The following is a 13,288-nucleotide window of genomic DNA, read 5'->3' on the forward strand; positions in this document are numbered from 1 at the left end:
AAAAAAAACATGCTGAAAGAGCCATCAGATCAGTGCATTCAATTGCAAGAATTCAGCCAATAGTTTCTGTATCCGAGTGAGTTGCTTTAAACATTGCAATATTGAATTACACAATCATTTCCACTTAACCAAGAAAACCCCAGATTACTCTATTATTTCACCAACCATCTTCCCAGTGATATGTGGTCCATGTATATCGACAGAGATCAATCCTGAGCATCCTTAAATTGTTTGTTAGAAGCAAGTATCATCTACCACAATCGGTTCTCAATCACAGCGGAAACAATTCCTTTAAGAGTTTCCTGAAGTATTAAACAACAAAGTGTTTTACTACTAATCTTAAGATTTTTGTGATAAAATGCAATCAAGGTTGTAATCAGAGCTCAGAAGCTACCATAGAATGGTCTTTGAGTCCAAGTGAGAGTGTCAACGGTTTTGAAGAGCCAGAATTACTGTAAAGAAAAGACAAAATAAAGGCTCCAAGAGTTAACTAAACAAGATACCAGAACTTTACGGAATATAACAATTATTTATGTCTCATTTTTCCAATTAAGCAGTAGATCATTACTAGTATTGATACTTGCTGAGAGATACATACCTTATATGTTCAATAAGCTGGCGAGCACATGCTAGTAGCATTGGCTGCAGGTTAAAGCCATTTCAGTGAGCAGGCTAATATAATTAGAAACATAGATTCAGTGACATCAAGCTAAATTACCTCATCTCGTTTACCAAATATCACAGATACATTGAAGGTAGGACTATTTAGCATCCCTTCTTCCTTCCTATTCAAGCAAGAAAGAAAGTGAAAAGTTTTACTGAATGTAAATTCCCGGAGAATTAATAGCTCAACAAACAAGTATGCACAAAAGCCATTACTAATTTTAGACTTTAGTATTAAATTTAGATCACCTTGCGTGCATTATGGTCCCCATAGTCCCAATCTGAGTAGCGATAACCTGGCAACGTTGGCAAAATTAACAAATTCATCCAGCAAGCACATTTTGAAAAGGAAAGAAAAAAAAGAATATGATGGGATAACTCACCATAATTTGATCATCATGGCTAGAAATGACTATATCAGTTTTAATTTCCTGCAAAGAAATATATTTGCTGTTATAATCGAGTACCAATCTTTTTTTAACAATACTTCACATAGTATCTTGATTAACAATATGGTAATTCGCCATTCCCAGAAAGAGAGATGCCGTACTCAAGTTTAAAACAATAACTAATTCCGGGCTAAGGTTAGATACATTTCGTTACCCTTAAAACATTGATATGTCATAGCCTTTATGTACAAAGTCAATTGATACGACGATTTTGTTCAAGGGAATTCTCAAAGTTGTCGAACTAATCTACCTAGTTTTTCAAGAGCATACCACATCAATTCACAAGATCACATCAGTTTCTATAACCCTAGTAGCTACGGCATAGATATACGAAAAGATTACGAGTATTAAGCAATGAAATTAGATGACGCATTATAACAAACAGGTGGTGGGCATATGGTAAAGAACAAAAAAAAAGTTTACGTAGGAAAGAGGGAACAACCTTTATATGGAGGGAGAATTTTTTGTGGCGAAGAGGGAAAGAAGAGGTTGAAGAATCATAATCCATTGAAGTAACAACACGGGAAAGGGGCAAGATTCTGGCTGCTCTTCTTATTTGAGTTTTTACTCTTTTCTTTGTAAATTAGTAACAAGGGGAACAAAGGAAAGATTATGCTCCACTCTCCAAGATAAAACTTTAAAAGGCAAATAAACTTTTTTCTTTTACCACTCAACTTCAACTTTTTTTTCTTTCTTTTAACCGAGTCCACGCTAAAAAGCTTTCTCGAATTAGATTTTTCTATTTCAAATATCCTATAAGGAGAAAACCACTCAACTTCAACTATGTTAACTTTTTACCCAACCACATAGGTTTAATGACATGGGTTTAAGGAAACCATTCATACATTTTAAGGTTCTATAATTTGATGGTCATGTCTAATATGCTATTGACAATAGAAGCATGTCTGTTTCAGAGACTCATATTTATTAGAGTATGTGTGAAATTGAGATGTGATGAGAATCTATTAGGGGTGTAAACGAGCCGAGCCGAGCCCGAGTTCGTTTGAGCCTTAGTATATAAACTCGAGTTCGGCTTGTGATTTGTCGAGCTCGATTCGTTTGTAAAAAAAAATAAATAAATCCGAGTTTGGCTCGTTTAGGCTCGGTTTGATTATTATATGAAAGCTCTATTAATATAATAAATGTATATATTATTATTATTATTATTATTTTATATATGAAAGCTCGTTTAAGCTTACGAGCTTAATCGAGTTATAAATTCAAAGTTCGAGCTCGTTTAGTAAACGAGTCAACAGTTAAGCTCGAATTCGGCTCGAGCTCGTTTAAGCTCGGCTCGAAACAAGCTTTTTTTGAATTGAGTTCGAGTATTTCGCGAGCTTGCTTGACTCGTTTACACCCCTGCAATCTATACACCGATAATAACATATAAGGTTTTCACTATTTTAATTCACACTCAAAACGGCTATAATTAGAGTTAAAGCCTTGTGAACTAAAAAATTTCCGATAAATCTCTTTTTTGGCCTTGGGGATGATGATGTGTCAATTTCATATTTCATATAGCAATAAACTACAAGACTTCATTAAAATAAATTAAACTTTTATATTGCATATACTCGTATTATTAATCATAGGAAACTTCTTGGTTCTTTGTACAAAACAAACAACATTACAACAACAATATCAAAGCCTAATACCCGCAAGCGAGTCCGGGCGAGGTGACATGTTAATATTCTTACTTTTTACCCAAAGGGAAAAAGACTGTTTCTATAAATTCTTTTTTACGAAACAATCATACTAATATATCTTTAAACTTATACTGGATTGACATTTTCACATTTTTTAAATATATTTTTCCATTTAATATAATTGGTATATATATAACTTTCTTTTTTATTTTTTCCCACAATATCATAAACTCTGCTTTCATTTTTTTTTTCCATCTCTTTTACACACTAACAAATAGCTAGGTAAAATCTAAGAACTTATTTGTATATTGCTAATAACACCTTACAAACTTCTATAATACTTAGTTATTTTGAAAGATAACTAATCCCATCTCGAGCGTTGTTTCTAGCTAATATTCTTGGCGAGCGAGTTGAATTTACCGGGTGGATCGGGTGGGGGATGGGGATCAGGTAGGCCCACGGTATTCAGTCCGGATACCCTTCTAAAAAAAAAAAACTAATTATGTATGCCCAACATAAAGTAATTGTTTACCAAGTTATATTGTGTGAACAATATATTAGAGACGACACCGGCCATAATCACCATCAAAAGATGAATTAAACTAAGCTGTTATTAGATACAATCCAGCTCACTTAATTGGAAAAAGTTGCATAGAGCATACATATTTAGACCTAAACCTATTTTTAACTTAAATTGTTCTAGTTACCTAACCTTCTTTGCTAAATTTTCACTTTAGGACGAGAGTTATTCATAGGTTTTATGTCTTTAGAGAACAAAAATAAGAATAACAACTCATAAGAGATCAAGAATTGAGAAAAATCGCTCATCCGTAAATTATATGTTCGTATTGTTCTAGTTACCCAACTTTCTTTATTAAATTTTCACGTTGCCACTAGAGCTAAGTCGGTTATTCATAGATTTTGATGTCTTTAGAGATAAAAGAAGATGTAGATGAGTAACAACTCAAAAGAGATTAAGAATTGAGAAAAATCACTCATCCAAAAATTATTTATTTGTATGTGGTAACACTCGTTTAATTAAAGAAAGTGCAATGTTATATCATCTTATAATCAATTGATATTTTAATTTTTTGTATATTGAGATTACGACATGCTTATATAATCATTTTCTTTCCCTTTATCTCATTGTTTCATTTTGATACTGTCTTAATCATATACTCGTATTTAATTTTGGCAAGTTTTAGTGGTGCATTAGTTAATCTATCGCACGTGGTTTGATGTTTGATGAAAGAAAGGAAAAAGTTTATTATACTTTTAGTTACTATTTTGATTTTGATTGGACTTATTGTTTATCTAAGGCCGGTCCTTATAACTACGTCTCCCGGCGTCGGATGCGTGGCCGGGGAAAGCCGCTATAAGCACGACTGCATCTTGACTTGCGTTTCAGCCGTTTCTTCTCCATCTGGACGCGCGGCTTGGGTGTTTGAGTGGGGTCCGCTGCTTTGGAATGTAACGTAAATAAAAAAAAAATTCAAATATAGTCGTTGCTTTTTGAATCCACTAGCCCGCTCCCCCATTTTTTATTATTATTTTTTTTTTTTATTTAAACCATCATCATCTCCATACTTCTTCACATTCTTCACCATTTCACATACTCACACTCAGATAATTCTCTCAATTCCAGATTATCAAAAATCTTTTTTCTCAATTCGTCCACCATGCCTAAAAGAACCAACAAAAACAAAAACCAAAGCCAAAACACAAACCAAAATCTAAATCAAAACCCAAACCAATACCAATACCAAAACACTATCGATGAATTTGACGCGTTGCTGGTGGGATCTCCCCCGTCTATGTCGTCGTCTAATATGATGGGGGCTTCCAGTAGCTCGGGTGCTATGAACCAATCATATACGCAGTTGTTGCAATCACCACTGTTGAACGAACAGTGTCAGCAGTTCATGTTAATGCAACAATTTAATCAATATCAAGTTACGAACTCACAAATGTCTCAATTCCAGAATCCACAATTTCCATAATTCCAGAATCCACAATTTCCATAATTCCAGAGGCCTGTAGGTGAGACTTCGTCTCAACCGACACGAACTAGTGTCGCCTCTGCCGAGGAATAATTGGAAGAAGTTCCTGCGCCGCCGAAACGGTTGACGAAAAAAGGGGTTGCTATAGCAGATAAGACAAAGTGGTCAACTCAGGAGGCGGTTTTGTTGTCTGAAGCGTGGACACATGCTTCACAAGACTCGAGAGTGGGGATAAGCCAAGACGAGACTATGTTTTGGGGCAATGTGGTCGAGTGGTTCAACACTAACTGCCCGGCGGGAGAGCGCAACAAAAGCCAACTGCAAGGCAAATGGAGCAAGATTAAGAGAACCACCAAGCAGTTTGGAGCAATCTTGAAGAGATTGCAAGAACAAGGCCGACAGAACGGTGCAGATGACAGGCAAGTGTATAATGCTGCTCATGAAATCTATGTCAGGAATCATGGGCCAACACGATTTTTATATGAGGAGTGTTACGATGTGCTGAAAGATTGTCCCGCATTTTGCCTGGACCATAGTATTGCTAAACGAACTGCAGCTGATTTTGTTGATTTGGGTGAGGATGAGGGACACGTTGAGGCTGGTCCGAGTATGGAACCGGATGTGGCTTTGAACCTGTTGTTTGGAGACGACCCACTTAGAAGACCATCGGGTCGTAATGTTAGCCGGAAAATGTCTAGTGGCTCAGATGCGACTTCTAGCCGTGGTGGTTCGAGTGGGTCAGAACAGGCGTTAGGCAAACTTGAGCAAATGCTGTTGATGCAACAAGAGCAGATGTTAAAAATCGAGGAGGATAGGAGAAGAATAGATGAGGAGCGGAAGATGAGACAAGATGATCGCTTCCGCAAGCAGGTCAGGGCAGCGTTTAAGCTTCTGCAACAACCAATTCCGACCGGCATAGACGAAGACGAGTTGGAGCAAATCTGGACTACGCGTAAAAGCCTCATGGATAAGTACGTGCCATATTTTAAGGATATGTAAATGTAGGTTTTATATGTGTTTTTAGGATGTAATGTTTAATTTCCATGTATTGTTTTGTGTTTAAGAATAAAAATTTGTTTGTTTTAATAATAAAATGTGTTTTTATTTATTTTTTGTAAAAGAAAATAAAATAATAAAATGAATAGTGGAAGAAGTGGGTATTATAAGGAGGGGGTGTTCTTGGAGTGTTCTTGGAGAGAGAAAGTTGATGAATAGTGAAAGAAGTAGGGAAGAAGTAAGTATTATAAGGAGAGGCCTAAACGTGCATGGTTTGACCAATTTTAATTAAACGGCAAACAACTTGGCTGATTTGGTGATGCATCCATTTGACCATATCCAATATTTTGGATTTTTGGTAGAACCTTCATGGATGGATGAATGGGATAGGGAATATGGCTAATTTTACATGAGCATGACAATGTAATTACTTAAAGTAATTTTTTTTTTTTAACAGTAAGGCTGTTTGGAAAAAGGCGTTTTTTGGCCAAAAAGTGCTCGAGAATGCCTGGAAATGCCAGAGGGACGTCATCCATACCGCTCCCAGCGGCGTTCTCGAGGAAAAATTTGGTGACCCCTGCACCAAAGAGACGGGGTCGAAAACGCGAGTCTCAAGGGAATTTATGTCACATGTCACAAAAAAAACCCCTATATTATTACTTTATGCCACATCTCACAAAAAAAAAATAATAATAAAAGTTCAAGAACCTCATCTAAAGAAACCCTTGCTCCAAGAGAACCCCTACATTATCACCTTATGCCACATGTCATAAAAAGGTAGAGGGGATAGGGTTCTTGGAACTCCTTACTCCTAATAGTCTAATTACAAAAGCACAAAAAAGGATGGATACGCATACGACAAAAAGCCAAACTAACATAATTAATGTCGCGCGTTTACTTTTTAGACCCCATGCCCCCATGGTCTATAACTTCCGTTATGATTTTTGATCATTATTTATCAAAAGAAAAAAAAAAGTTGGATGCATTGGTTGACCTTCAAAACAAACCTCATTAACTAGCATCATGACATCAGTTGGTGCATCGATTTTCTCATTTGGTTATATTGAAATAAAATTTAAAAATTAATAATGTGAGAAGGCAAAGCAGTATGGATGTTTTGCCCACTTGGATCCATCAATAGAAAAATATCAAAACCAAAACTCAGATATATGGCACTAGATTTTCAGTATTAGTATTGCCCATTGTTATCAATTTAGCAACATGTTTGGATCTTTCTCATAATCGAAGAGAATTTTGCAAGAATTATTGTGCTTTAAACTTGTCCCCCTAAATACAGTTGACAATTATTCTATTTGTTTAGTGGGCCGGACTGATGTATCATAAATGAATATTGTGGACATTCAACAAGCCACAAATTTCATTGGTTGTTATTGTCCTTTGATCGGCACGCTAAATTTGCAGATAATATATACTAGTATATATTTAAAAAAAAAAAAAAAACTTGCAGATAATAGCCTTTGAAAAGTTTTTTTTTTTTTTTTTTTTTCAGATAATATATATACACTAAAAATGTCTACTGTACCAGTTATGAACAATATACGGTATATAATAAAATAACTCCCAGTACCGTCTTGACACAGTATACATATGAGGAGGTTAAAATGTAGACAAACTTACCCTTATCTAAGTTAGAAAAAGTCCTACGGTCTTGCAAAAGAAGTAAAGATTGAACCCTTAATCTCTGTCTCCTGTATTTGTATACTAAATGCCTTACAAAAATGAATTATACAGATTGCATACCATTTCTGACATTCATTATTATTGAGTTTTGTAGTCTATTTGAAATGTAGTTGTCCCATCTCTTTAAACTTCTCATATATACCATAGTCTAATACAGTTTAACTTAAATCATAGTGCCGGCCACTACTTGTCGTCGAGGTTAGCTAGCAGATTTAAACAGCTAGCTAGCTGTGCGCTGTCTAATCCGAGAAATGTTTGATCATATCATGGCGTTTCTAGAGAGTACTATGCATGGTACCTAGCTAGCTTATCCTCCATTTCTAACTATGATATTAAACATGCAACTTTACAGTGATTCTAACATGTGCTGGTCTTTTTGCAGGGGGGAGCCCTTTGATGTATGAGGGTGGCTTTGATTTGAGTTTGCGAGTTACACAACGAAACATGTTAGATGCTTTCAATATAGTGCTAGTTGTTATTTTCTATCTGCTGTTACTTTTATGTTATGTAAGGAATAAGAATCAGAACACTGGTAGATCAACAAGAAAAAGTGATTATATATCTGTAGCGGTTGCATTTTGTTGTTTCCTGACTTCCTTGGCTTATCTTGTTACTGGTTTATGGGAAGCAACAGATATAACACATCAATTCAACTTTAAGGAATGGTGGGTAGTCATAGTCAGAGCACTGATATGGGCATCTTTAATGGTCTCATTGTTAATAGAAAGATTCGGGTCTGTCAAATTTCTAGCTTCTGTTTGGTGGATTGTCTTTTTCGGGTTGAATTCTTTTTTGAACGTTAAGAATTTGGTAGAAAAATGCACCGTCGTGAACTTGGTTTACATAGAATGGGCTAATAGTTTCTTACTTCTGCTGTGTGCTTTAAGAAACTTAAAACACTTTTGCACTAAGCACACACAAAACCATACTTTATCCGAGCCCTTGTTGGTTAATGAAACACTAAACGGGAATGCAAGGCATCTACAAGAGCCTAGTTTTATCAGCAAATTGACATTTTCTTGGGTGAACCCATTGCTTGCTTTAGGCTACAAAAAGACATTAGTCCTTCAAGATATTCCATCTGTAGCATCCGTAGACCAAGCTTCCATTGCCCACAAGAAGTTCACCAATGAATGGAATTTACTTATAAACGCCTCCACAAACAATAGTAACTTAGTACCTAAAGTGTTAGCAAAAGTTTATTTTTGGGAGATGGTAATTTCAGGAGTTTTGGTTTTTCTTAGGACGATAGCTGTTGTTGCTAGCCCAGTGTTACTCTATGCATTTGTGAAATACACCAACAGTGACACTAAAGATTTGCATCAAGGTCTGGTGTTAGTAGGGTGTTTAATTGTAGTCAAAGTAGTGGAGTCATTGTCTCATAGACAGTTTTTCTTTAGTGCAAAAAGAACTGGTATGAGGATGAGATCCGCTTTAATGGTGGCGGTGTATGAGAAGCAACTTAAACTTTCTAGTCTAGGCCGGAAAAGGCACTCCACCGGGGAAATTGTGAATTACATAGCAGTTGATTCATACAGAATGGGTGAATTTCCTATGTGGTTTCATGTGGGGTGGTCCTCATTTCTTCAATTATTTCTAGCTATTGGTGTCCTGTTCTTCATAGTAGGATTAGGTGTTCTTCCTGGTTTAGTACCCCTCTGCATATGTGGAATGCTTAACTTTCCATTCGGAAAAGCAATCCAAAAATGTCAGTTAGAGTTCATGATTGCTCAGGACAAGAGACTGAGATCCACTTCTGAGATTCTAAATAATATGAAGGTCATCAAGTTACAATCGTGGGAAGAAAAGTTCCAAAGAATTGTCGAATCTTGTAGAGAAACCGAATTCCATTGGTTACATGAAGTTCAGTTTAAGAAGGTTTATAGCACAATATTGTATTGGACGTCACCAACACTCGTTTCTTCAGCTATACTTTTTGGATGTGTGTTTTTGTCAAGTGCTCCTTTAGATGCTGCCACTATATTTACCATTTTAGCAACACTAAGAACTATGTCTGAACCTGTGAGATTTTTCCCTGATGCACTCTCCGCATTAATCCAGGTTAAAGTATCATTGGATAGGATTAATTCTATCTTAGTTGATGATGAACTACAAGATAACAGTATTAAAGATCAAGAACTTGAAAAGTCTCATGGTTCTATCAGTATACAGAATGGAAATTTCGCTTGGGATCCTGAATCGCCTACACCAACACTGAAAAATGTAAATCTTGAAGTAAAATATGGTCATAAAGTTGCAGTTTGCGGGTCAGTGGGTGCTGGAAAATCATCTCTGCTATATGCTATACTTGGAGAAATATCCAAAACTTCAGGAACTGTGAGTTCATGAATTCATTTGCTTATTTCGAACTTATTACTATATGAGGTTGATTGTGACTTTTTTTTCTTTCAGGTGGGTATTTCTGGAACAATTGCCTATGTAAGTCAAACATCTTGGATTCAGAGTGGGACGATTCAAGATAACATACTGTATGGGAAGCCGATGGAGAGAACTAAGTATGAAAAGGCCATCATGGCTTGTGCTTTAGATAAGGATATTGAAACTTTCAACTATGGAGACTTAACAGAAATAGGCCAAAGAGGGCTTAACTTGAGTGGGGGACAGAAGCAGAGGATTCAGCTCGCTAGAGCAGTTTATAGTGACGCTGATATTTATCTTCTTGATGACCCTTTCAGTGCTGTCGATGTGCATACTGCAGCAACTCTTTTTAATGTAAGGTTTCAACTTCTTTCATTTAATTTTGATTTCTTAACAATATTCTTTTCGTTTATGGATATTAAAGTTAAATCCGTGTGCTTTAGGACTGTGTTATGACTTGTCTCAAGGGGAAAACCGTCATTCTTGTAACTCATCAAGTGGAATTTCTCCCATTGGTTGACGACATTCTGGTAATCAGGATCACATATTATGAACTTTTTGCCCCACTTTCTATCCAATTTAACGAGTCTTATATGTACATCTTCCATCTTTAGGTTATAAAAGACGGTCAAATAATACAATCAGGGAGCTATGAGGATCTCTTGATGGCTGGGGCAGCTTTTGAACAACTAGTGAATGCTCATAAAGATGCCATTACAGGTTTAGAACCGTCATCTCATGAAAACCCAAGTAGACTCCATAAACAAGTAAATATGCATCAAAGTGTGAAAGACAAAAATATAAGTTCTATCAGTAAAGAAGACAATGTGAAGATATCAGGTGTGCAGTTGACCGAAGAAGAAGAGAAGGAGATTGGGAATGTTGGATGGAAGAGTTTCTTAGATTATGTCATGGTCTCACAAGGAACATGGCACTTTTCGTTGACTTTACTTGCTACTTTTGGTTTCGTTGGTCTTCAGGCAGCAGCAAGTTATTGGCTGGCGTTCGGTATTCAAATCCCTGAAATTACCACCACCCTTTTGATTAGCGTTTACACTTTGGCTGCGGCTACAAGTATCTTCTTTGTGTATCTTAGATCAGTTTCTGTCACCCTTTTGGGATTAAAAGCCTCCAAATCGTTCTTCAATAAATTTACCGCTTCAATTTTCAGCGCTCCCATGCTCTTCTTTGACTCTACTCCGGTTGGAAGAATTTTGACAAGGGTAAGAGTTAGATGGTAAAATAAAAAAAATGATGGTATACTATTACATTTTGGTAATTATTTACTAATTAATTATTTTCTCGCAGGCCTCCTCTGATCTTAATGTAATAGATTTTGACATACCTTTTTCGTTTGCCTTTGTGGTTGCTGGTAGTGTTGAAGTACTTGGCACGATTGGTGTTATGGCCTCAGTGACCTGGCAAGTTCTTATTGTAGTCGTCTTAGCCACTGTCGCTACAAAATATGCTCAGGTCAATCCTTGAACCCAGTCATTTTGAGGACTTCTTGAGTTAGAAACACAGAACAAAATTAATACGTTGAATGACAAGACTAGCTACCAGTATTTAAATGTTGAGTAATTTATAATCTGGCATAAAACTTGAAACATCTTTTGCTGAATTTCAGGGATATTATCAGCCGACTGCACGGGAACTAATGAGAATCAACGGGACCACGAAAGCACCTGTGATGAACTACACATCTGAAACATCACTTGGAGTGGCTACGATACGAGCATTCAAGATGCAAGACAGATTCTTCAAGAACTATCTTAAGCTGGTGGATACAGATGCGAGTACTTTCATTTTTTCAAATGCAACATTGGAATGGTTGATTTTGAGGACAGAAGCATTTTCAAACCTCATCCTTTTCACAGCTGGTTTTCTCTTGGTTTTGATACCAAAAGGTTTTGTCTCTCCAGGTATAAAGTTGCAACTCTGCGGTTGAAACTATAATTCTCAGATGGAATATATACCTTATATATTAACTACATAAATTTTATCTGTGTAGGAATGGTCGGCCTCTCTCTTTCTTATGCACTAGTGCTCACTACCGCCCAAGTGTTCTTTATTAGATGGTATTGTAGCTTGGCTAATTACATCGTTTCAGTAGAACGGGTCAAACAATTTATGCACCTTCAAACAGAACCACCATCTATTGTTGAAAATAATAGACCACCATCGTCTTGGCCTTCCAAGGGAAGGATAGAATTCGAGGAGTTAAAGGTAAGATAAACCAACATTATGATGCCAACGCTTTACAAACTATGAAACTACTTGATACTTATGGGATTGTTGTTTCAGCTGAGGTATCGTCCAAATGCACCACTAGTTCTCAAAGGGATCACTTGCACATTCAAAGAAGGGACTAGAGTAGGAATAGTTGGTAGGACAGGAAGTGGAAAGACGACACTAATAACAGCCTTATTCCGTTTGGTGGAACCTGATAGCGGAAGAATTTTTATAGATGGGATCGATATCTGCCATATAGGCCTTAAAGATCTTAGGATGAAACTAAGTGTCATCCCCCAAGAACCAACCCTTTTTAGGGGCAGTATTCGAACAAACATGGACCCTCTTGGAATTTATTCTGATGACGATATATGGAAGGTAAATTACCATTTGTATAACCTTTATAAATCCCTAAGATTTTTACTCAAAATACTAATTTTGCAGGCATTAGAAAAGTGCCAGCTTAAAAGTACTATTGCAAGTCTTCCGAAATTGCTAAACTCTTCAGGTGCGTCAGTCAGTCAAGGAATGTTATACTAACCGAATCCAATACAAGACTTTTAAGCTAGACTCTCTCTTTTTTTACTGTCTTTGGCAGTGAGTGATGAAGGGGATAATTGGAGTGCCGGGCAAAGACAATTGTTTTGTCTTGGACGAGTATTGCTTAGAAAAAACAAAATCCTAGTACTCGATGAAGCAACTGCATCCATTGATTCAACCACAGATGCCACTCTACAAAGAATCATAAGGGAAGAATTCTCTAGTTGTACTGTCATAACCGTAGCTCACAGAGTCCCAACGGTTATAGACAGCGACAAAGTCATGGTCCTGTCTTATGGTACGTTCCCCGGCCGGCTACATTTTTGTTATAATTAAACAATTCTAGAGTAAAAATATAAGCTCGTGTTGTTGAGGTGCAGGGGAAATGGTGGAGTACGATGAGACTTCAAAGTTAATGGAGACCGATTCTTTCTTCTCCAAGCTTGTAGCCGAATATTGGTCTAGTTGTGAAAGGAAGTCAGTTCAGTGATTACATGATCAATATGAGTAACTAATACTGGCATACCATATGTTTCAAAAATATAATTGACGGAATAAAATCTTAGATGCCAAAATATAACAAAATGAAATGGTATTTTTTTTCTTTTTCGTTTGATATTACATAGCTTATTAATGAAATCATTAGAAACTTATGTCGTTTAAAAGTGAAATCTTTTAACTA

General features: G+C 36.4%; 2 protein-coding genes across 2 annotated transcripts; one reads left to right on the forward strand and one right to left on the reverse strand.

Moving 5' to 3' along the window:
• Window positions 1-10: 10 nt before the first annotated feature.
• Window positions 11-1,738, reverse strand: LOC122605468. The gene is made up of 7 exons (XM_043778422.1): window positions 1,555-1,738; window positions 1,047-1,094; window positions 913-959; window positions 719-785; window positions 599-642; window positions 395-452; window positions 11-302 (listed from the first exon to the last, which is right to left on the reverse strand). Exons 1-7 carry the CDS (start codon window positions 1,618-1,620, stop codon window positions 252-254), a joined length of 381 nt encoding a protein of 126 aa, XP_043634357.1. The 5' UTR covers window positions 1,621-1,738; the 3' UTR covers window positions 11-251.
• A 5,804-nt stretch (window positions 1,739-7,542) lies between these two features.
• Window positions 7,543-13,210, forward strand: LOC122603319 (ABC transporter C family member 8-like). Its single transcript, XM_043775995.1, has 12 exons — window positions 7,543-7,749; window positions 7,838-9,792; window positions 9,868-10,188; window positions 10,278-10,364; window positions 10,449-11,057; window positions 11,143-11,307; window positions 11,462-11,756; window positions 11,846-12,060; window positions 12,139-12,444; window positions 12,511-12,574; window positions 12,665-12,904; window positions 12,987-13,210. Exons 1-12 carry the CDS (start codon window positions 7,707-7,709, stop codon window positions 13,094-13,096), a joined length of 4,410 nt encoding a protein of 1,469 aa, XP_043631930.1. The 5' UTR covers window positions 7,543-7,706; the 3' UTR covers window positions 13,097-13,210.
• Window positions 13,211-13,288: the final 78 nt, after the last annotated feature.

The sequence above is a fragment of the Erigeron canadensis genome, chromosome 6, assembly GCF_010389155.1.
Source record: "Erigeron canadensis isolate Cc75 chromosome 6, C_canadensis_v1, whole genome shotgun sequence".
NCBI lineage: Eukaryota > Viridiplantae > Streptophyta > Magnoliopsida > Asterales > Asteraceae > Erigeron > Erigeron canadensis.

What these genes read in the sequence shown, in the direction of transcription:
- LOC122605468 (XM_043778422.1), bottom strand. Translation starts at nt 1,620, where the DNA reads ATGGATTATGATTCTTCAACCTCTTCTTTCCCTCTTCGCCACAAAAAA. An exon ending in GGGACCATAATGCACGCAAG is followed by an intron (nt 786 to 912) that starts GTGATCTAAATT and finishes TTGCTTGAATAG; the next exon opens with GAAGGAAGAAGGGATGCTAA. An exon ending in GACTCAAAGACCATTCTATG is followed by an intron (nt 303 to 394) that starts GTAGCTTCTGAG and finishes TTAATACTTCAG; the next exon opens with GAAACTCTTAAAGGAATTGT.
- LOC122603319 (XM_043775995.1), top strand. Translation starts at nt 7,707, where the DNA reads ATGTTTGATCATATCATGGCGTTTCTAGAGAGTACTATGCATG. An exon ending in CATTGGTTGACGACATTCTG is followed by an intron (nt 10,365 to 10,448) that starts GTAATCAGGATC and finishes TTCCATCTTTAG; the next exon opens with GTTATAAAAGACGGTCAAAT. An exon ending in AAAAGGTTTTGTCTCTCCAG is followed by an intron (nt 11,757 to 11,845) that starts GTATAAAGTTGC and finishes TTATCTGTGTAG; the next exon opens with GAATGGTCGGCCTCTCTCTT.